The sequence below is a fragment of the Hemiscyllium ocellatum genome, chromosome 4, assembly GCF_020745735.1.
Source record: "Hemiscyllium ocellatum isolate sHemOce1 chromosome 4, sHemOce1.pat.X.cur, whole genome shotgun sequence".
Lineage (NCBI taxonomy): Eukaryota > Metazoa > Chordata > Chondrichthyes > Orectolobiformes > Hemiscylliidae > Hemiscyllium > Hemiscyllium ocellatum.
In genome coordinates this window covers 42,451,340-42,476,042 of record NC_083404.1, presented here as the reverse complement: position 1 = coordinate 42,476,042, position 24,703 = coordinate 42,451,340, and the positions used below count along the sequence as shown (strand labels likewise).

The 24,703-nt window shown below is 42.3% G+C and overlaps 1 protein-coding gene across 1 annotated transcript in view; it reads left to right on the top strand.

Moving 5' to 3' along the window:
- Positions 1 to 24,435, top strand: part of has2 (hyaluronan synthase 2) — a 29,811-nt gene extending 5,376 nt beyond the window's left edge. Inside the window, exons 2-4 of the mRNA XM_060824240.1 lie at positions 9,231 to 9,857; positions 16,322 to 16,423; positions 21,703 to 24,435. Of these exons, the coding sequence (XP_060680223.1) occupies positions 9,231 to 9,857; positions 16,322 to 16,423; positions 21,703 to 22,632 (1,659 nt within the window). The 3' untranslated portion in view covers positions 22,633 to 24,435. The remainder of the gene's footprint in view (positions 1 to 9,230; positions 9,858 to 16,321; positions 16,424 to 21,702) is intronic.
- Positions 24,436 to 24,703: the final 268 nt, after the last annotated feature.

Here is a 24,703-nt window from a genome sequence, read left to right as displayed (position 1 = left end):
ACAATGGTTCTAGAAGGCAGCTCACCACTACCATCTTAATAGCAATTAGGGATGAGCAATAGATGTTGGCCATTCCCATGAACGAGTGAAAAAAGCCTCATCTGGATGCATGGATGTGAGAGGGCAGATGCAGGGGGATTGGAGAGGGCAGAGCTAAGGGTCATAATGCCAGTACGCGTGGTTGACAAGTTCACATGAAGGTTTTTCACTCTTTCAGTTGTAAATCATTGGAATTATCAATTGCAGTGAGTCGTGGATGTTCTGCCATTAAATATATTCAAGATTAATGAATTTGGGCACAAAGATACTCAGGGATTATGGAGATAGGGTGAGAAAAGACAGTTGGAGCATGAGGAAACATGATCTTACTCAATGACGGAACAGGAGTGAAGGGCTGAATAGCGAATTGCAGCTACTATTTCACACGTTCTTAGATCCTGTTCAATTCTATGTATTTCACAAGTTTAGATAGTAAATATTACAATATTCTACCATGGGAAACCCCAGCCTGTCTTTATGTGACATGTTAACCTCTGACGAGTGTAAAGTGAGGGGACACTTCATAAGGATCAGGACTGGGGAAATAAATGGACTCCCCACTGAGGATCCAGAATACCGTTTACTTGGTTCAAGGCCAAGTAAGTGAGTCAACATTAATGCTGAAGGCCCTTCCTGATCTACATGGACTTGGCTACTCATCTTAATCCTTAAGGAGCTTGTGTCTGTTCTATTCACTGATACTTGCCAGTTATTTAGCTGAGTCCAAAATTAAGAACTAAAAATATATAATAGTCACTAGCAAGTCCAGCAGGAAATTCTGTAGAAATGTATCCAGAGAATGGTGAGAATGAGAAATTCGCGAGCACAGGGGGTGGTTGAGGTGAACAGTATTTAAGGGAGAAACTGGATAAATACGTGGGTAAGAAATAAAGTTGAAAGAAAGGTTAACAGGGTGAGATGAATATGGCTGAGAGGAGACTTGGGTAACATAAATAACAGTTGGTGTAGTTGGGTTGCTGTAAAAAAATGGCATTGTTTTGGTCTTATTAAATCATTATGTAATGAGGGGGAAGCTGAAAAGGTGGAGAGTTTCTAGAATAACTCCTCTCAAAGATCATTTACACAAATAATGCAGAAGAGAGGGAGCCGCTATATTAAACAAGTGAGAGGAAGGTTCTGAACTCCACTTGCTGATATCTTCAGTTATTGGCAGCGCATCAACCTCCAGTCTGTTTCCATTGCCTTCATTTCCTGGAAAGACAGAAAGAGCTGCCTCCCCCATTAACCCTACAATACCTATTCAAGCGTCTCCATCATTTCCGGGTCCCCTTGACAAAAGTTCTCAATAAAGCAAGTACCCAGCTGTATGCATTACCAGTTCAACAATAACAATGACTTCATTTATATTGCAACTTTAACACTAAGGCTATTGAGGCTCAATTAGTAGAACTTTCTCCTCTTGACGCTGCAGGTTTTAGATTCAAGACCCACTCTAAGTGCAAAAATAAAATCAATGCTGATAATCCGCTGTTTTCTTGTATATCAGCTCTCAGATCAAGGGAAATACTTCCCTGGTGCTATTTTGGAGAAGGGAAGACAAGTTCTGTTCCATGTCCTGCCTAATGATTATATTTACCCTCAATCAGCATCACAAAAAGAGAGATTGTTCTGTCATTAATCACATTTCTGTGATGGGAACTTGCTGTGTGCAAATTGACTGCTACAGCAGTTCAAAACTGGCAGTATAACACTTCAAAAGTACGACACCTGCTGTAGAGCACTTTCTGACATCCAGGGGCAAAGAATAGTGCTAAATGAATGCCAAGTATTTTTTGACGGAAGTGTGACAAAGAGATAGTAAGATTAAATACTTGATAAATGAGGCAATGTTTAAGGAGCATCTAAAAATAAAATGAGAAAACACTGAAGAGGCGTAATCAAGAGCTCATTAAATAAAAAAGACATTTGTTCAATGAATTTTGCAGCTTTTAGTTCCTTTGCATACAATTTCGCTTGTATTTTAGCATATCTCATCCACTATCATTCCTCACCTGAATATAAGTTTATTGATGAATATAAATTCAGTCTTAGCTGCATTAGGTAATGGAAAAAAGCTGTTCGTGTGTGTAAGGAATCAACACTCAGCATCATTAATATTCTCTCACTAACCAAGAGGTCAGGGAGACAAGGGACTCACAGTTGGGAGTAACACACTCCCATGTTCACAACCATGAGACGATTTTCTTTCTCATCGAACAAAGTGAGAGGGGCAGCAATTTGGAGCAGAGGCCTGGCCACCAGATGGGGGCGGTGAGATTTCAGTGCAAGCTGTTCCCACAGCAACACATGAATAAACAATCCGAGTGGGCAAACGAAGAGTGAAAAATGAAATGTTGGCCGAAATGTAGCCTCTGTTGAATAATTAAGTCCAGAATCCATTTGATGGTGGGGTGAGCTGACTCCCATTTGATAGGAGGGGATGTCAGGGGGAAACCAGTGAAATGTCAACTGTTCTAGTTGGCCCTGTTTTGAACTGCAGGAGATCAGCCATTTTGTTTTTTAAAAAAAAGCAAGCATTCTCAATATTTGTAAAATTTAAGAATTCATGATTCATAAAATTTCAAACAAAGGCCAAAACATCCAGATATTGGTTTACCAACAAAAATGACCCAAGGTGCTTTAGATTAGCATGGCAGCATGCAGGATTATTCATTGCAGCTCAGCTGGGGTTTTATTACTTTGTAACATAGTCACATCATTTGTAATTCAGATGTTCAGTATAGAATCAGTGCCACATTGCTAACCATAAGCATAAGCTGTAACTGAGTCTGTCACACAATCACTCAAATTTGGGTTCAGAATCCCATTTCAGTCATGCAAGTACAAACACTCGCCTGTTGGAGGCACTGGTCTTTGGATTAGATGTGTAACTGAGACTTTGTTGAACCACTTGGATAAATTTAAAAATATGTCATTAGTTTGAAGAAGTAGGATAGGAACAACTCCTTGGTGTTTTGGAATCTTGATTTATCCCTTAACCAACACTCAAAAACAGCTGATTGGCCATTATTATATTGCTTTTTGTGGAACATTGTTCACAAATTAGTTGCTAGATTTCCTACACTGCAACAGTAGTATCAAAAGTACCTCTTTACAGTAATGTGTTTGGCACATCCTGAAATCATGAAAGGCGCTATAAAAATGCTAAAGGTTGCCTTGTAAATCTATAGTGGGGCTAGCATTAACCTTTGGAATGAAATGGCGCAGGGGCACGGACTTGAGAACAGGTAGCTGCAAATCACATTAGATCCACATAGTCGTCCTTCCATTGTTCACAATGCCTGGTTTCTACCCTACCGCAACATCCACACACCGAGACCAAGACACATGCCCTTCAAAACAATGTGGGCCAAAGATGGGTGGAAAGAGGTAGAGTGCAAATCCAATACGATTATGCCGAATGGAGGAACAAATTCAAGGGACTGAATTGCCTGTCCCAAATACACAAAGGTGAATGTTTACAAGGGCCATTGAAAATCCTATTCTCCAAAGAATTATTTTCAGAGGATGGGTATTAAATACTGGATCAGCCAATGTAGTGTACATTGTGTGAATGTAGTGGAATTAGTGTGAATGACTGAGGAACTCCACGGGATCCACCATTACCTATCTAATGCTGCCTGTTTCCTAACTCACACACCAACTTCTGTTCACTTTACACTGTTTGTACTCGCTGACCTGTGTTATCATCCACTATGACAGATTTGAAATCCTCATGCAGTTTGTCAAAGCCCCCCCAGCCTTGCATCCGCCTATCATGAGTCAGCTCCAGCTCCACAACCCTTCAAGGTTGCTATGCCATTCGGCACATTCCCAAATTGCACCTCTCCCAACATTGGTGGTTGTACCTTCCTAGTGCTTGGGCCCTTGGCCCTCAAATTCCCTCTTTAAATCTCTCCATCCCTCTCTCTCATTATCCTCCTTGATGTTGCATATTAAAACTTGCTCCCATGACCCTGTCCTATGGTTTCCCATTGTGGTTCACTGTCAAATTGTATTTGGCAATTGCTCCTGTGAAGCACCTGGAGATGTTTTACAGTGTTAATGGTGCTACATAAATGTAGGATGGACCTTGTTGTATTTGACACTTTGAAGGATTATTGCCCGGTGCAAACGGTTTATATTTCACTGGCCGTCCCCAGTATTAAGTCAACAATGTGAATGCATTCACTGCTTGGGAGGCAGAACTATAGCCCTTTTACTTAATGGGGAGGCTACAAGCTAGTGGTGTTGTTGGTGGACCGTTCATCCAGAGACCTAGGTAATGTTCTGGGGACCCGGGTTTGAATCACACCATGCCAGATGGAATATGAATTCAATAAAAATCTGGAATGAAAATTAGACTAATGATGACCATGAAACCATTGCAATTTTTTGGGGGGAAGATCTCATCTGATTCACTAATGTCCTTTAGGGAAGGAAACTGCCATCCTTACCTGGTCTGACCTACATGTGATTCCACACCCACGGCAATGTGGTTGACTCTTAACTGCCCTCTGGGCAATTAGGGATGGCAATAACTGCTGGTCCAGCCAGTGATACCCTCGTTGAATGAATACATTTTTAAAAAAATTATCACTAGTGGCTGAGCACAGCTATAGTGGACCATCAGAGTTCTTGTGGTAGACAGGGTGCTGTCCTTATGCTGGACACGAAGCTGTGTTCATGTCCCATCTCAGGATTTAATGGTCACTGACGGTGTAGATTATTAATCCATAAATTTTACTGATATGCCTATGGCAGGCAGCACGAGACCAGGCTGGTTAGCAGCAACTTGGTGGCAGTTGTGCATTAAAAGGCACCATGGGTTCTTGCCAAGAGCAAAGCACCATCATCATTCCGAACTGCAGTATCATAGCAGAGATCATAACTTTGATGTGTCGTCTGGTCATTAACCAGAAGGTCAGAAGAATCACACACTGAACAGTGGCATTTGAAGCAAGCAAGGTTAAACTGGGTGAATGTTGGAATCCCCCTGTGAGAGCTTAAAGGTAGCAAATGTTGCTGAGTCCATTGCTGGTAGCAACTTCAAGCAGTTTGATCACAGTTCTGTCCTATCATTTCTTTCAGTTAACAGAAGAGTGTAAACAATAACTACTGGGTCATTTGAAGTATTTTATTCTCCAGACTGGAGAAGATGAAGTGATTCTTCTAAGGACCCCTGGGATATTCTGTAAACAGTTTTAAAATTATCTATTGGGCCGTTTTGCATTAAATGGAAAAAGTCACGAGGGTGTTAATATATTGTCTCAGACCAATTGATAGTCATTGCATCCTGTGTAATGGTGTTGTGTGAGACAGGATCATGCAGAAATCCTGACACAGCTCTCTCAGCAGGATTTACCCTGCAACTTTCACTTCCATCAGCAATTACCTGGGATTGAGAATGGTCAGAAAGAATCCCCAACTGAGTTCGAGACAGAGATTTTGGACTCACTTAAGCTTAATGGTTATCGAGGAAACAGTCAGGGGATTTAAACCTCCTCTAACTCCAGGGTAACTATTAAACTGAACCTCTGACTCACCACTCACATTGGGAGTAAGTGAGGTGAGGCCTGAAGATGCTGGAGATCAGAGTCGGGAGTGTGATGCTGGAAAAGCACAGCAGGTCAGGCAGAGTTGACATTTCGGGCCAGAGCCGTTCATCAAGGATGAGGTTTGAGAGCACTTGGGGTGTACAGTGAAAAAGGGACTCACTGAGATTTTTGTAGAGAGAGGAGGAGAACCTCTTCAAGGTAGGCATCATTGGAAGAGGCTTTGCAGTCAGTTTGAAATCAACTAAGAGAAAGTGAGGACTGCAGATGCTGGAGATCAGAGCCAAGAGGCCTAATTCCTGATGAAGGGCTCTGGCCTGAAACATTGATTCTGCTGCTCCTCGGATGCTGTCTGACCTGCTGTGCTTTTCCGGCAACACATTCTCGACTCAGCACTCACACCTGCCTACCCAAGATTCCCAAGACCCCTGAACTAACCAGTCAGACACAACAGTTTCTCCTCACCTCCCATAGAACTTCAGACCCACTGGAGTGGAGACCATTCCCCAACCTGACCCCTCAATCTAACTTCAGCACTCATCCACTTACCCCCTCCCTTGGCACCCTACCTTACTTACTTATCTTCCCTAAGTAGCTGTTGAAGTGGCTGCTGTATATTCAAACTGTAGAAGACAGCAAACATGCTAATGAACAAGGGGGCTGTGGTTTCCATACTAATCCACTCCACTGCTGCCTGAGAGCATTCCTCGATTAGTCTGCATTGTTCCATGGTCAGACAATTCAGGCCCGGCAGAACTGATCGAAAGTTGTCCTGATCAGGAAACTTGGGCTTATTTTCCAAAGCCTGTCCACCATCCAGACGCCGCAAATAAGGAGTAATGACCCACTTGCTGGATGGGTGCAGCTCCAACGACACTTAAGAAGCTCGACACCATCCAGGACAAAGTAACTGCTTATTTGGCAATCTGTTCCCATTCACTGTCTCCGTCATGGACACAGTGGCCACAGGGTGTACCATCTGCAAGGTGCAGCACAGCAACTCACCACGACAGCACCTTCTATTCGCCATCCTTGACCACCCAGAACAACAAGGGCCAGGAGATTCATGGGGACATACCTATTTCCTCTCCCAGTTCCAAGGAGTCACAAGGACGACAGTTCCACAGAAGATGGCTCATGTCCACCTTTGAAGGTAATTCAAGAGGAGTAATTAATGCTGGCCTGGCCAGCAACCCATATGCCACATGGAAAAATAGGAGCAGGCGTGTGGGTTCCATGTGGGAGACAAACATCAGCATTTACACTTTACTTAGATGAGGATCTATTTAAGGGTTAAAAGTTAAATGGAGTCATTTTACAGATCAGCCATGATTTAATTAAATGATGGGTCAGACTCAATGGGCCGAATGGTCCATTCCTCTTCCGACATTTTCATTTGGCAAAAACCATAGTTGGTGCTATGAATAGTGAAATGCAGGAAATGTCATGGTTTACCATGGAGTAGGCCATTTGACCCCTTAACCCTCCTCCTCCATTCATTATGATCAGGGCTGAGCATCGAGTTCAATACCTCAATCTCACCCTCCCCCACAGCCCTCGGTTGCTTTAGCCATAAGAGATATATGTGTCTCCTTCTTGAAAAATGAAGTAAAAGAATATATTGCTTATTGCGACTTCACATAGATTTACTGCATGAACCCACAACTTGAATTTATATAATGCCTTTAGCACGGTAAAAATGCCCCAAGGCCCTTCACGGGATCATGATCTAACTAAATTTGACATTAGAAGACTTTGAGACAGGTGACCCGAAGTTCAGTCAAAGAGATAGCCAAAAGGCTACCTGTGAAGATTGCCCTGACAGCTGAAATTGGAATAGAACAGTCAGCACTGTCATAAAAACATTAGACCCTGAAATGTGTTACATGACTGCAAGACATCTACTAGTTTAATTCTGAAACATTTTTAAAACCCAGCATGTGTGAGCCAACAGAAAGAGTACTGTCCCTTCGAAGGTAACATAAACAGAGACAAATGGAAAAGCAAACATGAGAGCATAAAGTACTGGCCAATGAGCAATAAATATACCCAACCAGACATGGAATCAATTCAGACTGCTGTTACTGTACTGACAGTCCCTCCTCTTCACTCTTCACTTCATTGACACAAGGGGAGCCAAAATAGCACTTTGGTCTTCCTGTCTCATTTAATCACTCGTGAATAGCTCATCATGATAATCTGCCACCCCTCCTGTTGGTAATGCTCATGTTGGTAAACCATGACATTCCCTGCATTTCTTCACTATTCATAGCGCTAGCTACAGTTTTTGCCAAAGTAGAAATATAGGAAGAGGAATGGACCATTCGGCCCCTTGAATCTGACCCAATATTTAATTAAATCATGGCTGATCTGTAAAATGGCTCCATTTAACTTTTAACCCTTAAATAGATCCTCACCTAAGTAAAATGCAAATGCTGATGTTTGACTGCCAGCCTCAGAAGCTTTTGGCAGAGTGGTGGGGTAAGTGAGAGAGAGAGAGAGAGAGAGAAGCAGATTCCCACTACCTTTTGCATGAAGAAGTCTTAAGAGTCATTGAGCACAGAAACGGACCCTTCCGTCCAACCAGTCCATGCCCAAACTAAACTAGTCCCACCTGCCTGCTTGGCCAATATCCCTCCAAACATTCCTTATTCATGCACTTCGCTAAAAAAGTAGATTGTGATATCATACCTTTAAGATATTAACAAAAGACGACAGGGTAGATAAAGATACACCAATTCCACTGGTTATGGATTCTACAGTTAGGGACTAAAATCTGTGAATTAGGGCCAGACCATTCAGGAGAGATGGTCAGGAAGCACTTTCATACGCGGAGTGGTATATGTTTGGAACTCTCTTCCACAATGACAGTGGATGCGGAATCAGTTATTAAGTTTAAATCTTTGGTAGGTAGTTTTTGTTCAGCAAAAACATTAAGGGCTCTGGGTGAAAGGCAGGTATATGGAGTAAGGCCACAGATCAGCCATGATCTCATTGTATGGTGGAACAGGTTCAAGGGAGTAAATGGCCGACTCCTGTTCCTGTGTTCCTATCTGAACAGTGTGGTTTTAGTTTTAAGATACCCACCCCTCAGATGAAATAGTTTTTCTCTGCTTATCCTATTAACTCCTTCAATCACCTTAAAACGTAACTCAGTTGAATGATCTCTTAATCTTATAATTTAAGGAAATGGAAACTTAGTCCATGCAACCTGCCCATTTTATTTAACTCTTTAGTTTCAGTTTGAAATGAAGCAATTAACAGTTGTTTGTGGAGTAACAATACGTTGCCAGGTCGGGTGCAATATAGGGGGACATTTGGAAGAGAGTCTTGTGGTACAGTGTCAGTGTCCTTATACCTGGGTTCAAATTCTATCTACCACTGAGATATAATGTGTCTGAAGAGAATGATTACAAATTTTAAATAGAGACCTGCAAATGGATTGGAACAAAAGTCTATTCATTCAGAGGAACGCTGAACCTAATCTGACAGTTGTTTTGCTAATGGTCACATGATAAAAGGTTAGCATCTGGCTTTCATATTGAATATGAGAAAGTGCTTAATCAATGACATTTAATTTACAAAGATGTAAACTTTTGTATTTTCTTTTCCTCCCTGTGATTTGTGATGTTACAGATGCGTTGTAAAAACCTGACCTCCATCCTGCGGATTGTGGGGACAACTCTATTCGGTCTTGCGCTTCTGCTGGGAATCGCAGCTGCCTATATCGTAGGATATCAGTTCATAGCCACAGACAATTATTACTTTTCCTTTGGACTCTATGGAGCAATCCTAGCCCTGCATCTCCTGATTCAAAGCCTCTTTGCATTCTTGGAGCACCGGAAGATGAAGCGCTCCCTGGAAACCCCCATCAAATTAAACAAATCGGTGGCTCTGTGTATTGCTGCCTACCAAGAGGATCCAGATTATCTGAGGAAGTGTTTGCTGTCCGTCAAAAGGCTGACCTACCCAGGGATGATCGTCATCATGGTTATAGATGGGAACAGCGAAGATGATCTGTACATGATGGACATCTTTGGCGAGGTCATGGGGAGGGAGCGATCAGCCAGCTTTGTGTGGAAGAGCAACTTCCACGAGAAGGGCCCAGGAGAAAGCGATGAGTCCCACGGGGAGAGCATGCAATATCTCACAAGGCTAATCAGGTCTAACAAGAGCGTGTGTGTAATGCAGAAGTGGGGAGGCAAGCGAGAAGTGATGTACACTGCATTCAAGGCACTGGGACGCACCGTGGATTATGTGCAAGTAAGACTCTCAAACTCTCATTGTTCCAAACCAGGTAGTGAGTCCATAGGTCAACTATAACAGTAGAAACAGAAAAAAAGTACTGTTATAGATGCTTTGTATATGTCTTATGTCCACTTAGTAAATGTTAAAGGGAAACCCTCCCTCATATACACACGCATTACGCACTTAAGGGAATTTTGTTGTTTACAAAAGAAAGTTAGATCTTATACACCCAGCACAGTAAACTAAGCTGCCCTGCACTGATTTGGAAATAAATTACAGGAATAGAGGTGCTTTACATTTGGCCAATCATGTCATGTAAACCCCATGGAAAGGTTTCAGCAAGAATTCTTGCACTTGTCACGGAAAGAATCCCAGTAAGTTCCATAACAAACAAGACATGGCCCATTGCCCGGTAGACGCTATGATCATAGCCACTGGAAATCCTTTCTTAAACTGAGATTGAAACCAGTTTCAGATAGCATTACACATGCTGTAATCTGCCTCTCTCAGTGTAGTTTCTCAATGAAAGAAACAAAATTCCCTCTCTTCACTTTCTTCCCCTACATCCTGAAGCATGTGGTCATTATGTACTCTGGGTCTAGACACAGTATGTCTGCTGAACCGTCATTAATAGGCAGCATCAGCGCCGAGTCATTTCTTAACATGCTTGTCCAATTGAAATTGTTGGATATGAATCAGGAGTGCAAATGGTGCTCATTTTTCACCTCCACTAACCCCTAGGCCCCTTTGAGAACTTGGATTGAAATCAGCTGAGTATGAAAGATCAATGTTGGGATCTTTGGATTGCCAAGCCTGAGTCGGCAGCATATTTACACACAGAACCTGTAACATTCACAGGGTTTGATACCATGATAAAAATGCCAGCTGAAGTGGTTGCAGTTTCAAATTGTTCCTCTCCTCGGAGTCAATCAAAACAATGTGATTCAATTCTCACAAAAATGAGATTTCATACTGCAGAGTAGAAAAACTGGTCATTTGACCCAACTGATCTATATTGGTGTGTATGCTTCACATAAGCCTCTTCCCATAATTGTTCATCTACCTCTCCTTCTATATCTTTCTCCTCCACCTAGATTTCTCTTCAATGTTATCAGCTCAGCCATTATGTCTGAGTGAGTTCAACATTCTGACCAATAGAATTTCTTTCTGAATTTCCTTTGGCTATATTCCTCATCTTTGTATTTATGGCTTTATGTTTGAAGTTGCGCACAAGTGGAAATATCTTCACCACCTCCCCCCTATTGAACACTTGTATAATCTTTAATAACCTCAGACTATTTTCTAGTACATGAAGCTTCTGTCTGATCAGTCACTCTCAATGAGTGTAGTCTATTTTTTTTCCTCTCCAAACTATAATGATGGTATGAGAGCTGTTGGATCCTTAAGGGAACAACTTGGAATTATTTCTTGATAAGATTGTTATAATGACTTCAGAGCAATGACTCCCTTTGTATGGATAACACCACACATGACACATTTAAGGACAAGTTTAAAGGTGGAAAAAATGGAACCAATTCTGAACAAAACTGGCAGCTCAAATATTCTAATAAACACCATTCTCTGATATGATTTCAAAATAATAAGTTGATGATGAGGGCACAGATAATAATAGTAAACCAATCAGCCTCCTCTCCCATGTGAAAACCCCAGGTAAATACATGCCTTGCAAACATTCCCAAGTGCCCATTATTCGCTCCAGAATTGCTAAGATTCATTCTGACACTCAGGTCAGTACATGTAACACAACAATTCTGAGAAAGTAAACAAGGAGAAAGTGAGGACTGCAGATGCTGGAGATCAGAGTCGACAGTGTGTTGCTGGGAAGCACAGCAGGTCAGGCAGCATCCGAGGAGCAGGAGAATCAACGTTTCAGGCATAAACCCTTCAACATTCCTGATGAAGGGCTTATGCCCGAAACGTCGATTTTCCTGCTCCTTGGATGCTGCCTGACCTGCTGTGCTTCCCAGCAATACATTCTCGACTGAGAAGGTAAACATGTTGGTAATATGCCTTGCCATCATTATAGTATTATTGTAGAAATTGTGAAGGTTACACATTTCCGTCAGAATCCCTTCAATGTATACATTCCATTATTTGCCTTTGATTTAGCTGACTTATTTAATTTCCTGAAGAATTGCAGGTAAGTCTAGGATTATAGAATGGTTACAGCACAAAAGGAGGCCTTTAGACTCCTCAAACCTGTTGATTCCTGGAACAGCAATTTAGCTTGTTCCAGTCTTCTGCCCTATCCCAGGTAACCTTACAGCTTTTAAACCCTTCAGGTGCTTGTCCCATTCCCTTTTGAAAGACAAACAGATGTTATTGAATAAGCCTCCATCACATTCCAGATCCTAACTACTCACTGCAAAATGCTTTCCTTCACGTTACTGATTGCCATACACTTCAAACTGATCTTATGGTTTCCAATCCATCTGAGCAAGGGAACAGTTTTTCCCTATCACCTTCCAGACCATTCATAATTTTGAACACTTGATAAATCTCAATTTTCTTTTCTGTTAGGAGCGTACCTTAGTTTCTCTAACTTATCCATGCAACCGAAGTCCTTCTTTCCTGAACAACTCCCATAAATCTTTCCTGCACCCTCTCCAAAGACTTCACATCCTTCCTGAAGTGCTATGTTCAGAATTGGGTGTAATACTCAAGTCAAGACCCAGGTAGTGCATTTTAGACTTTCCTTTTTACAAGATATACAGATCCGCAACAAAAAAAAATCTGGATCTTGGAAGAACTCCAACACTATCTGAGAGCATTTCCTTTCCGCCTTGATATTCAGCTAATGAAATTCCTGTTGCCTCATATAAAATTTCTGCTTGTACCATGATAAATAAAGTGATCTCATTTTTGCTCACCTACACTGAATTACAGTGACATGTGTAAGATGTTGGATCTCGCAAAAGTGATTCTTCCTGCTATAATGTCTTCCAGGTTTTACTCTGTCGGCAGCTGCAGGACGAGATAGTCAGATTGAAAGCTCAGTTTTAGCAACCATTGAATTGTCAATGATTTCAGCCTGTAATACAATGATGGAGCCAATTTTCAGTGTTCAATATGAACAAATTAAATCCAGTTTCCTTACTCTGAACCCTTCCTCTAGAACATTTGATCACACTTTACCCCTCGGCTTCCCTCAAGCACTTGAGGAATTTGTTTACTGAGTAGATAGTTCCAGAGACCAGGAATGTCACAAAGTTTCATCCTTAGTCTTGATTGACTTAGTTTCTCTACCGTAAGATGCTCATGATGAGAAAACAAAAATATTCATGCCATACAAGTGCTGATAATGACTTGATCTAACAAAGGGTATTTAACCACCTTCTATTGACACTCAATGATCACTGAATTCCCCACCATCAACATCCTGAGGGTTACATTTCATCCAAAACATAACTGGACTAGTTATAATAAATAGTGTAGCTACAAGAGCAAGTCAGAGGATAGGCATTCTGTGCTAAATTTGATTCCAAGTCAGTTAGTGAAGCATGACACTCATATTTTCCTTGATATTGGGTTGATGACACAATGTAGCATTAACTATGTCTGCTTCCTACTCGTATCCCAGAAATCCCTTGCTGTAAGTTCTCCAAGATTTTTATTATGGGTAAGTCAAAGGGACACATCCTGAGATTATCTCAGTGGGAATGCGGACTGAACCCTGTGCTACTGAAATTAATCCAAACCACACACCAACTGAATTAAGCAATTCCCTCCCTTAATGGCGTTGTGGTTCAGTCCACAGCCGGTGGACTGAAGCAGTTGAAGAAAGCAGCTCACTACCACTGCCATATCAAGGACAACTAGGGACAGGCAATGAATTCTGGCCAGCCAGCAACTCCCACACCCCACAAAAAATGAATACATTTTTAAAAAGGGCTTGTGTTCCAAGGTAGTTTCTAATCAACCTGTTCAAAGATGTTATTACACACTACTGGAGCAGATGGAACTTGAACCCAGATCTCCTGGCTCAGAAGTAGGGTCACTGCCACTGCACGATAAGAACTCCTTCTAACCCTAACCTTATTGTTCTAAGTACTTAACAAAACAATACCCTTCATCTGCATATCTTAATAATGTAATTAGTACACCATGAACATTCTACAGATAGGAACTCCCCTCTAGGAGGCTTGAGTTCAAGTACAAACCAGCTCCTGGGGTGTGTAATAAGCATTTCTGAACAGGTTGGTAACTCAGCCCCTGACTTCCAAAGTCTTGTCCATCAGCTGCAAGGCAGAAATTAGACGTCTGATGAAATAATCTCCACCTGTTTTGAAGAGTGGAACTCCAATATTCAAGATGCTCAATTCAATCTAGCAGCCAACTTAATCTACATTACCTCCTTACTTTCAAACTCACGTGAAGGTGTCACATCCATAGGAATTTGAAAAGGGACTCTTATTGATCAGTGAATTAAAAAGCCTTATGGTTTATGATATACTGTTCTAAAAATAGCTGAGTAAAATATCTAAATGTCAAGACTATCACCTTAAATATTTACTCTTGTCACCACAACTGTGCAGTCATTGTGCCAGTCAGTGTGCCATCTACAAGGATGTACTGCAGTAGCTAAGCAAGGCTCCTTCAACACTATTTTCCAAACCTTGCAACCTCTACTCACTAAATGGACAAATGCAACAGACCTATGAGATCCTCTCTGAGTCACCCACCAACCTGACTTGGAAGTATATCATCGTTCCTTCACAGTCACTGAGTCAAAATGCAAACCACATGGACTGCAGTGGTTCCAACTAGGCAGTTCACGAGCATCTTCTCAGGGTCAATGTGCTGACCTAGCCAACAGCACCCACATCCCATGAATGAACAGAAAAAAGAGTTGGAAAAAGATTAGTTGAGACTGTTGCTAGTGACCAGCTTTCAGTTAATGCCTCTTGTGCTGGGAGTGGACATGTAGAGGATCAGTGATGCTCTACAGATTAAATTGCTACCAGCAGTCATGAATAATAGTCATTACAAAAGGTGTCAGAAGTTGGGTGCAATATGTAGAATCATACCACAATGAGGACTCATCCCAGAAAGGCAGAGTAGAATACTTACAGCGACATAATTGGCAGCGAACAATAATAAATGCATAACCACCTATCTCCATCCTGTCCTCAGTGGTTTTGACCAAGACATTTTGGTAAAATTAGGGCATCCATTATGTTTATTAAAGATTGACCAAAGCTCCCGCAGGATGAGGCAAGTGTCAGTGTTAGGGAGCCTAGCACAAGCAGGGAAAGATTAGTGGGCTGTCTGTAGCCAAAGCAAGTTAGATTGTCCTCATAAAGAAGCAATGGTTAGAATAATTATTGGGAATTTTAATCTAGATGGTTCATGAGAACCTTACACATCATCAATGGGCATTAATTACCAGGTACATTATTATGTTTGTCCCAAATGACATCCTGAAGAGAGTGAGCATTGGCACAGCTACTGCAACAGTGCGCACCTGAATGGGTTTTCTTCAGATGGAACCCCAGGCATGTGACCTATCTGACATCGGAGGCTAAGTAAGATACTCCCTAATTCTTTTCTCAGTTCAACACCCAAATTTCCAACAGGAATCATGAGCAAAATCTTTTGCTGATGTTTTAAGCCAAGAGATTGAATCCTAGGAAGCTCAGTGGTGGGGAGTGGGCTGGGGCTCCTTTTGCCGATAAGTTCCACTACGTTGAACTCTTGGCTTTTAGGTGTTTTACTCAGCTTTTTTCAAATATGGATTGTGACTCCTCAATGTGAGAGCAGGGAAATAGTGTCATTTAACCAGGGAGAAATCTTAGTAAAGTTCAACAAAGGAATTGTTAAAAAAAAAGCAGATCTAAGCAAAAACATTTGAAACAGAACAAAAATTGATTTATAGTTTAGCTTTCATTTAAACCTCTTTGTCTCTTGGGCCTGGGTGCGCGTAAACATATGGACAAAATATCACCACTTATTTATCAGTGGATCCATCAATATGGATAAAACCCACTCCCACACCTCACCCCCCCCCTTATAAATCACAGATTATGTTATTATAAATCATCATTTCAGATAATCACTACAGTGTGGAAACAGGCCTTTCAACCCAACCAGTCCACATCGACCCTCCGAAGAGTAACCCACCTTCCTCTGACTAATGCACCTAACACTATGGGCAATTTAGCATGGCCAATTCACCTGGACTGTGGGAGGAAACCAGAGCACCCAGAGGAAATCCACACAGACTGGGAGAATGTGCAAACTCCACACAGACCTTGCCCGAGGCTGGAATTGAACCTGGGACCCTGGTGCTATGAGGCAGCAGTGCAAACCACTGAGCCACCCCCTCCCAGGTTATTAGATAGCTGAAGAGAGGTTTGCATCTAGCGTAAGTGCCAGGATAAACCAGTTAGTTTCTGTAGCTGCAGACTTTATATGGATGTACTTTTAAGTGTATAACATGCCGGCATTTCTTTCATCAGGTATGCGACTCAGATACGATGCTAGATCCTGCAGCAACTGTGGAAATGGTTAAAATTCTGGAGGAGGATCCTATGGTTGGAGGGGTTGGTGGTGATGTTCAGGTATAGAGCATTGTCCTTGTCTACTTCCTAAAGCTGGGGTATGCTCTTTGTGAAATTGTCTGGAAGTTGCAGGAGAGAGTGGGTGAACTTTAGAAGTCTTTTCAGGAAAGCATATAAGCATAGGGAAAGTGGAGCCTCTAAGTTATTGATATTGAATGTTGGACCCTGAAGGGACTTCATTTTTCCAGCATTCAACCAGTTTAAAATACTGATTCAAATGAAAGTGTGCTGTTAGGACCCAAATATCCGTGGTTTAGCTCATTGCCATAATTATGCATCGCTCCTGGTGCTGATTTCGATAGGTATAGAGCCACAATAATTATTCAAAAGAGAAAATGAATGTTAAATGGATTCAGATGATTATAAAGGGAATGGGGGAGGGAGTGAGAAGTGAGAAATTGATACAGTTCAGGAGAGATTCAAGGTTAATATTTCAGCCTATGGTCAGTATGGCCAGGGCTAAAAGGGCAAGGAGACACAAATCACAAGATTTTAGTGATCTTGCTGAACAATTTAGCTCTCATTCCCTCTCCGCTTCCCCCAGCCCTGAATTCATGTGATGGCCCCAGGGAGAGGCAGACCTCCTGTTTAAGGTACTTAAGAGTTCAGCCCATTGTTCCATTTTGTGATGTCATTTCTATATGTTGGGCATTGGATCCTCCTGCAAGAAGATGAGGCCACACTTAAAGCTACAATCAATCGTTACACTATCAACCATGTAGATGCAGTTATGATCTTTGCAGCAGATAATAAATCCATAAGATCATAAAAAATGGGGAGTGGAGTAAGCCATTCAGCCCCTCAAGCCTGCTCTGCCCATTCAATAGGATCATGGCTGATCTGACATTCCCCATATCCATTTTCCCAGTAATCCTTGGTTCCCTTACTGATCAGGAATCTAACTATCTCAGCCTTAAGTATACACAAGGGCTCTGCTCCCACAGCTCTCCCATGGCAGGGAGCTCCAAAATCATGCAACTGTCTGAGAGAAGAAATTCCTCCAAATCTCAGCCTTAAATTGGTTCCCCTTTATTCTGAGATCCACTCAGCTTAACTCATTGTAAACTGAATTAATTTTTTTATCCATGACTGGTTAGAATTCAGCTCAAACATGTATCCAATTCCTGTGCAAGGAATAATTGGAAAAAATGTTGGGATTGTTAAACAAATTGTTTCAGTAAATGTTGCATATCATGGTAACAGACTATTCAATCCACTGCTTTTCGTCATCTATATAAATGATTTGGATGTCAACATAGGAGGTACGGTTAGTAAGTTTGCAGATGACACTAAAATTGGAGGTGTCGCGGACAGCGAAGGAGGTTGCCTCAGAGTACAATGGGATCTTGATCAGATGGGCCAATGAGCTGAGAAGTGGCAGATAGAGTTTAATTTAGATAAATGTGAGGTGCTGTATTTTGGAAAGGCAAATCAGAGCAGGACTTATATACTTAATGGTAAGGCCCTGGGGAGTGTTGTTGAATAAAGAGACCTTGGAGGTTCATAGCTCCTGGAAAGTGGATGTTGTGAAACTCAACAGGGTTCAGAAAAGTTTACAAGGATGTTGCCAGGTTGGAGAATTTGAGTTATAGGGAGAGGCTGAACAGGCTGAGGCTGTTTTCCCTGGAGCATCGGAGGGGTGACCGTCTAGAGGTTTATAAAATCATGAGGGGCGTGGATAGAATAAATAGAGAAAGTCTTTTCCCTGGGGTGGAGGAGTCCAAGAACCAGACGGCAGAGGTTTAGGGTGAGAGGAAAAAAGATTTACATGAGATCTAAGGGGCAACATTTTCACGAAGAGGGTGATGTCTGTATGGAATGAACTGCCAGAGGAAGTGGTGGAGGCTGGTATAATTATAATATTTAAAAGGCATCTGGATGGGTACATGAATATGAAAGATTTAGCAGGATAGGTGCTGGCAAATGTGACAAAATAATTTATGATATACGGTTGGCATGGGCGAGTTAGACTGAAGGGTCTGTTTCCATGGCGTACAACTCTATGACTCTTATGATTCTATGGGCCAAGTGCTGGCAAATGGGACACAGGCCTCCAGTCTGAAAAACAACCCTCCGCCACCACCCTCTGTCTTCTACCTTTGAGCCAGTTCTGTATCCAAATGACTAGTTCTCCCTGTATTCCATGAGATCTAACCTTGCTAATCAGTCTCCCATGGGGAACCTTGTCGAACGCCTTACTGAAGTCCATATAGATCACATCTACTGCTCTGCCCTCATCAATCTTCTTTGTTACTTTTTCAAAAAACTCAATCAAGTGTGTGAGACATGATTTGACTAAAGAAATTGAGGTGAAAAATGTGTTGCTGGAAAAATGCAGCAGGTCAGGCAGCATCCAAGGAACAGGAGAATCAATGTTTCGGGCATAAGTCCTTCTTCAGGAATGAGGAGGGTGTGCCAAGCAGGCTAAGATAAAAGGGAGGGAGGAGGGACTTGGGGGAGGGGCGTTGGGAATGCGACAGGTGGAAGGGAAGGAGGTCAAGGTGAGGGTGATAGGCCGGAGAGGGAGTGGGGCGGAGAGGTTGGGAAGAAGATTGCAGGTCAAGAAAGTGGTGCTGAGTTCGAGGGTTGGGATTGAGACAAGGTGGGGGGAGGGGAAATGAGGAAGCTGGAGAAATCTGCATTCATCCCTTGTGGTTGGAGGGTTCCTAGACGGAAGATGAGGCGCTCTTCCTCCAGGCGTCGTGTTGCCATGGTCTGGCAATGACCTGCATGTCCTTGGCGGAGTGGGAGGGGGGAGTTAAAGTGTTTGGCCACAGGGCAGTTGGGTTAGTTGGTGCGGGTGTCCCAGAGGTGTTCTCTGAAACGTTCCGCAAGTAGGCAGTATATCTCCCCAATGTAGAGGAGGCCACATTGGGTGCAGCGGATGCAGTAAATGATGTGTGTGGAGGTGCAGGTTAATTTGTGATGGATATGGAAGGATCCCTCGGAGCCTTGGAGGGAAGTGAAGGGGGAGGTGTGGGTGCAAGTTTTGCATTTCTTGCGGTTGCAGGGGAAGGTGCCGGGAGTGGAGGTTGGGCTGGTGGGGGGTGTGGACCTGACAAGGGAGTCGCGGAGGGAGTGGTCTTTCCGGAACATTGATAGGGAGGGGAGGGAAATATATCCTTGGTGGTGGGGTCTGTTTGGAGATGGCGGAAATGACGAAGGGTGATACGATGTATCTGGAGGTTGGTGGGGTGGTAGGTCTAACTAGGAAGAGAATAGGGCCCCTCAAAGATCAGCAAAGCAGCCTTTGTGTGGAGCCACAGAAAATGGGGGAGATACTAAATGAGTATTTTGCATCAGTATTTACTGTGGAAAAGGATATGGAAGATATAGACTGTAGGGAAATAGATGGTGACATCTTGCAAAATGTCCAGATTACAGAGGAGGAAATGCTGGATGTCTTGAAACGGTTAAAGGTGGATAAATCCCCCGGACCTGATCAGATGTACCCGAGAACTCTGTGGGAAGCTAGAGAAGTGATCGCTGGGCCTCTTGCTGAGATATTTGTATCATCGATAGTCACAGGTGAGATGCCGGAAGACTGGAGGTTGGCTAACGTGGTGCCACTGTTTAAGAAGGGTGGTAAGGATAAGCCAGGGAACTATAGACCAGTGAGCCTGACCTCGGTGATGGGCAAGTTGTTGGAGGGAATCCTGAGGGACAGGATGTACATGTATTTGGAAAGGCAAGGACTGATTAGGGATAGTCAACATGGCTTTGTGCGTGGGAAATCATGTCTCACAAATTTGATTGAGTTTTTTGAATTGGTATGCTTTCCTTTATTGGTCAGAGTATTGAGTACAGGAGTTGGGAGGTCATGTTGCATCTGTACAGGACATTGGTCAGGCCACTGTTGGAATATTGCATGCAATTCTGGTCTCCTTCCTATCGGAAAGATGCTGTGAAACTTGAAAAGGTTCAGAAAAGATTTACAAGAATGTTGCCAGGGTTGGAGGATTTGAGCTACAGGGAGAGGCTGAACCAGCTGGGGCTGTTTTCCCTGGAGCGGCGGAGACTGAGGGGTGACCTTATAGAGATTTACAAAATTATGAGGGGCATGGATAGGATAAATAGACAAAGTCTTTTCCCTGGGGTCCAGAACTAGAGGGCCTAGGTTTAGGGTGAGAGGGGAAAGATATAAAAAGAGACCTAAGGGGCAACGTTTTCACGCAGAAAGTGGTATGTGTATGGAATGAGCTGCCAGAGGATGTGGTGGAGGCTGGTCCAATTGCAACATTTAAGAGGCATTTGGATGGGTATATGAATAGGAAGAGTTTGGAGAGATATGGGCCAGGTGCTGGCGGGTGAGACTAGATTGGGTTGGGATATCTGGTTGGCATGGACGGGTTGGACCAAAGGGTCTGTTTCCGTGCTGTACGTCTCTATGACTGTATGATTTTAATTGAAATTTCATTTGTTGGCAGATCTGTAATTACATTTGTCCATTATCCTTCCCTGAGGAAGTGAGTAGGAAGTCAAAGCCTAGGAGAGATTGCAGACAGAGATTTACTGGAATTATACAAGGAACGAGGAACTTCAGTTCTGTGAAGAGATTGGAGAAGCTGGGGCTGCCATCCTTAGAGCACAGAAGGTTATAGGAGCTCCAACAGGGATGTTCAAAATAGTGCGCAGTTGTGGCAGAGTATAAGGGAGTAACTGTTTCTAGTGGTAGTAGGGAGTAACCAGAGGATAGAATGGAAGAGAATTGACAGAAAAGCCAGAGAGGAGATGTGGAGATTTTTTCTTCTGCACAAACTGTAGAATACCATGCCCGAAATAATGGTGGAAGAAGACTCAATAGCAAATTTCAAAAGGGAATTAGATAAGTATTTGAAAAGGAATATCGGAAAAGAGCAGGGTGAAAATGGAAACGAAATCGAACTGCTCTTTGTACGCTGTGTGACTCTTAAGCAGCTGGGCTTATGGTGAGTGGCGAGATAACAAATCCCCGACAAATATCGCCAACCAGATGTGCCAAAAGCTGCAGAAGTGGATGATTCAGTTCTTGTGGACGAGTGGACCAGTCAGGATATTTTATTCACCTGTCAGGCCTTTGACATCAAGCCCTATTGTCATTGACAGAAGCATTCAATCCTACCATGATGATTTGCATAATGCTAGTGGTGTTATTTAATTTGTTGTCCCCCCAAAAAAGGATGGAGTAATATGGACAAATAGATCCCCCCGCCTACTCTTTGTACCTTTAATTGTAACATTGTTCTTGGAATAAATTATATAAGACCTAATAACCTCTGTTTCTCTTTATCAATTGACAGATTCTCAACAAATATGACTCCTGGATTTCATTCCTTAGTAGCGTGAGGTATTGGATGGCGTTTAACATTGAAAGAGCCTGTCAGTCCTACTTTGGCTGTGTGCAGTGCATTAGTGGTCCCTTAGGGATGTACAGAAATGACTTACTGCATGAATTTATGGAGGACTGGTACAACCAGGAGTTCCTGGGTTCACAGTGCAGCTTTGGGGATGACAGGCACTTGACAAACCGTGTCCTCAGTCTAGGATATGCCACAAAATACACAGCGAGATCGAAATGCCTGACTGAAACCCCGACACAATACCTGAGGTGGTTAAACCAGCAGACCCGCTGGAGTAAATCCTATTTCAGGGAATGGCTGTACAACGCCCTGTGGTTCCACAAGCATCATTTGTGGATGACGTACGAAGCAGTAATCACTGGATTCTTCCCTTTCTTCCTCATAGCCACTGTCATCCAACTTTTTTACCGGGGAAGGATTTGGAATATTCTTCTGTTTCTCCTCACTGTCCAGCTCGTGGGTCTCATTAAGTCGTCTTTTGCCAGCTGCCTGAGGGGCAACATTGTGATGATCTTCATGTCTCTCTACTCTGTACTGTACATGTCCAGCTTACTGCCCGCAAAGATGTTTGCAATCGCTACCATAAACAAAGCGGGCTGGGGGACGTCGGGAAGGAAGACCATTGTGGTGAATTTCATTGGGCTGATCCCAGTCTCGGTGTGGTTCAGCATACTTCTGGGAGGGGTCATGTACACTATATACAACGAGACCCGAGATCCATTCTCTGATTCTGAGCAGACAGTTCTCATTATTGGGGCGATCCTCTACGCTTGCTACTGGGTGTTGCTGTTAACTCTGTACGTCGTGCTTATCACCAAATGCTGCCGGCGGAGAAGCGAGCAGCAATATGACATGGTTCTCGATGTATGATGTTTACACGCGCATGTGTCAGTCTTATTGACACGTCACAAAATCTTGAGCATCTGGTGGCATTAACAAGTGGTTGTCACCAAAGGATATGAATCATTGCTGCTGTCACTTCAAGAAATGCAATAAGTATTCATATGGTTGTGCCAAAGAAACGAAAGTACCTTTGATCTGCCATACAATTCAGGCTGAAGGAACCAATCTGTGTGGAGCAATTGTGACCATTTTGATGTCTGCACTTTTTAAAAAAAAATCTTTCATTGGGCAAAATGCTTGATGGTGTCTCGGAATACCTCACCTGCAGTGCTTGTGGATGGCGGGGTGAACCTAAACATTTAAACGCTTGAAACCATTCTCCTGCCCACTCCTTTATATTAAACCTCAGCTGATGTCTCTTCAATCCAAGCCATATTGACTGTGTGCAAGTAAATGGGCCCTGACTATACTTCCGCCTTCACACCTATTGGCTTCCAGGCCTGGAAGTTGACTTTTTTTTTATATATGTTTTTCAGAACATAGGCTGACGCTGTAGTATTTTGTGTAAGTTTACCTATATTTGTATTTTCACGGGAACCAGCAGACCGAATTCTGCCTATCTTAATGATTGTTTGTTTCTATTTTAATAATCAAACCAAAGATTTATTGCCATTATTAAACCTTTCCTTAAGTGACTTATGTGAATATGTGAATGAAAATGTGAATTGTTGCAACAGCTGATTTTATACCAATGACAATTTTGATGTATTGCAGTAAGAAATGTCTAGTGTCATCAAGAAAACAATTGGCCTTGGATCATGGACTGAAGTGGAATTAGAGAACATCTTGCAGTTGATCTGTCTCTTGGTTTCTTTGTTCCTAAGAGGCAATTAGAGAGATGTCAGTGCTAGGTTCTGTGATAGATTTCAAGCTAGGCAATTGGAATTAAGGTCCCAGTGTTAACTGCCACTTGGCATTAACTGTTCCAAGTGGGATGAGCTTTATTGGATCTTGGCTAGACTAGGAAGTGTTACATGGGAATCTAAACTCTCCCAACTTGCCAAGGGATGGGCTAAGGAGATGTGGGGAAGAATCAAAATTGTTTCCGTTCATACTATTGCAAGTGTGAGCTTATAATGGGAAAGATATCGAAGCCCTAGTCTGTTTCAACATACCCTTGTCTACTGAAGTTAAGTGAAAATGCAAAACCAAAAATCCTGTGGGCCGACATAATAACAATTTTGACAGAAAGCGATTCATCCTTTCCAAAGTCTTGAAATTATGCATGGATTTAAATGGATTGTTGTGGAATAATCCCATACCACTATGAGAAAGGAAATGTTAGCTTAGAAAAAGAAATGTTATATGATGTCTGGCAAGACAGTCCAGTCAATGGCTGTAGTGCCAGCTGTAGTTCCCTCAACCTCTGTGTGACGACTTGACATTTCTACAACACAATTATGGGCATAACACACACATAATAGCAACTGAAAATGTTAAATGCTGATAACAACATTGCAAATGACATTTTTGAAGAAACATGAGATTCTCATTTTTGTCACTGAAAATAAAAAGTTTGTGAACAAACTGTCATAAGTGAACAAGACACTCTAGTTGGAGGTGGAATCCATAGGTTGACATCTGGGATTATGAGTAACTATATTGCGTCTGCTAGACGCTGAAATTTTGTTTACATTTCCTGGTTAGAATTGACTTCATTTTCTGAAGTAAATAGAATGAATGGTAACTTTCTTGATGTATTCAGCATTATTACATTTCTTATTAGAAGATAATTTTTGACATGTTATTGCAAATAATAACCAAAAATGTACATGCAAATCATTAAATCTCTTAAATTTGCAAACATTTGGAAGTCTTACGTAGCCTATATCACTCGTTGTAGAATGTTAACCCAGCTGCCTGTATTTATTTAAGCAATATTGCAACATATTCCAAAATACAGATTGTAATAGATAAAGTTATGATTCCTACGTGAATAAATATTTTTGATAAGACAACACAGTTGTTGATTCTTTTCCAGTTAGAATATAAGAGACGAGTGATGTCCCAGTAGCCTCCTGGCTTGACGATTGGCCTG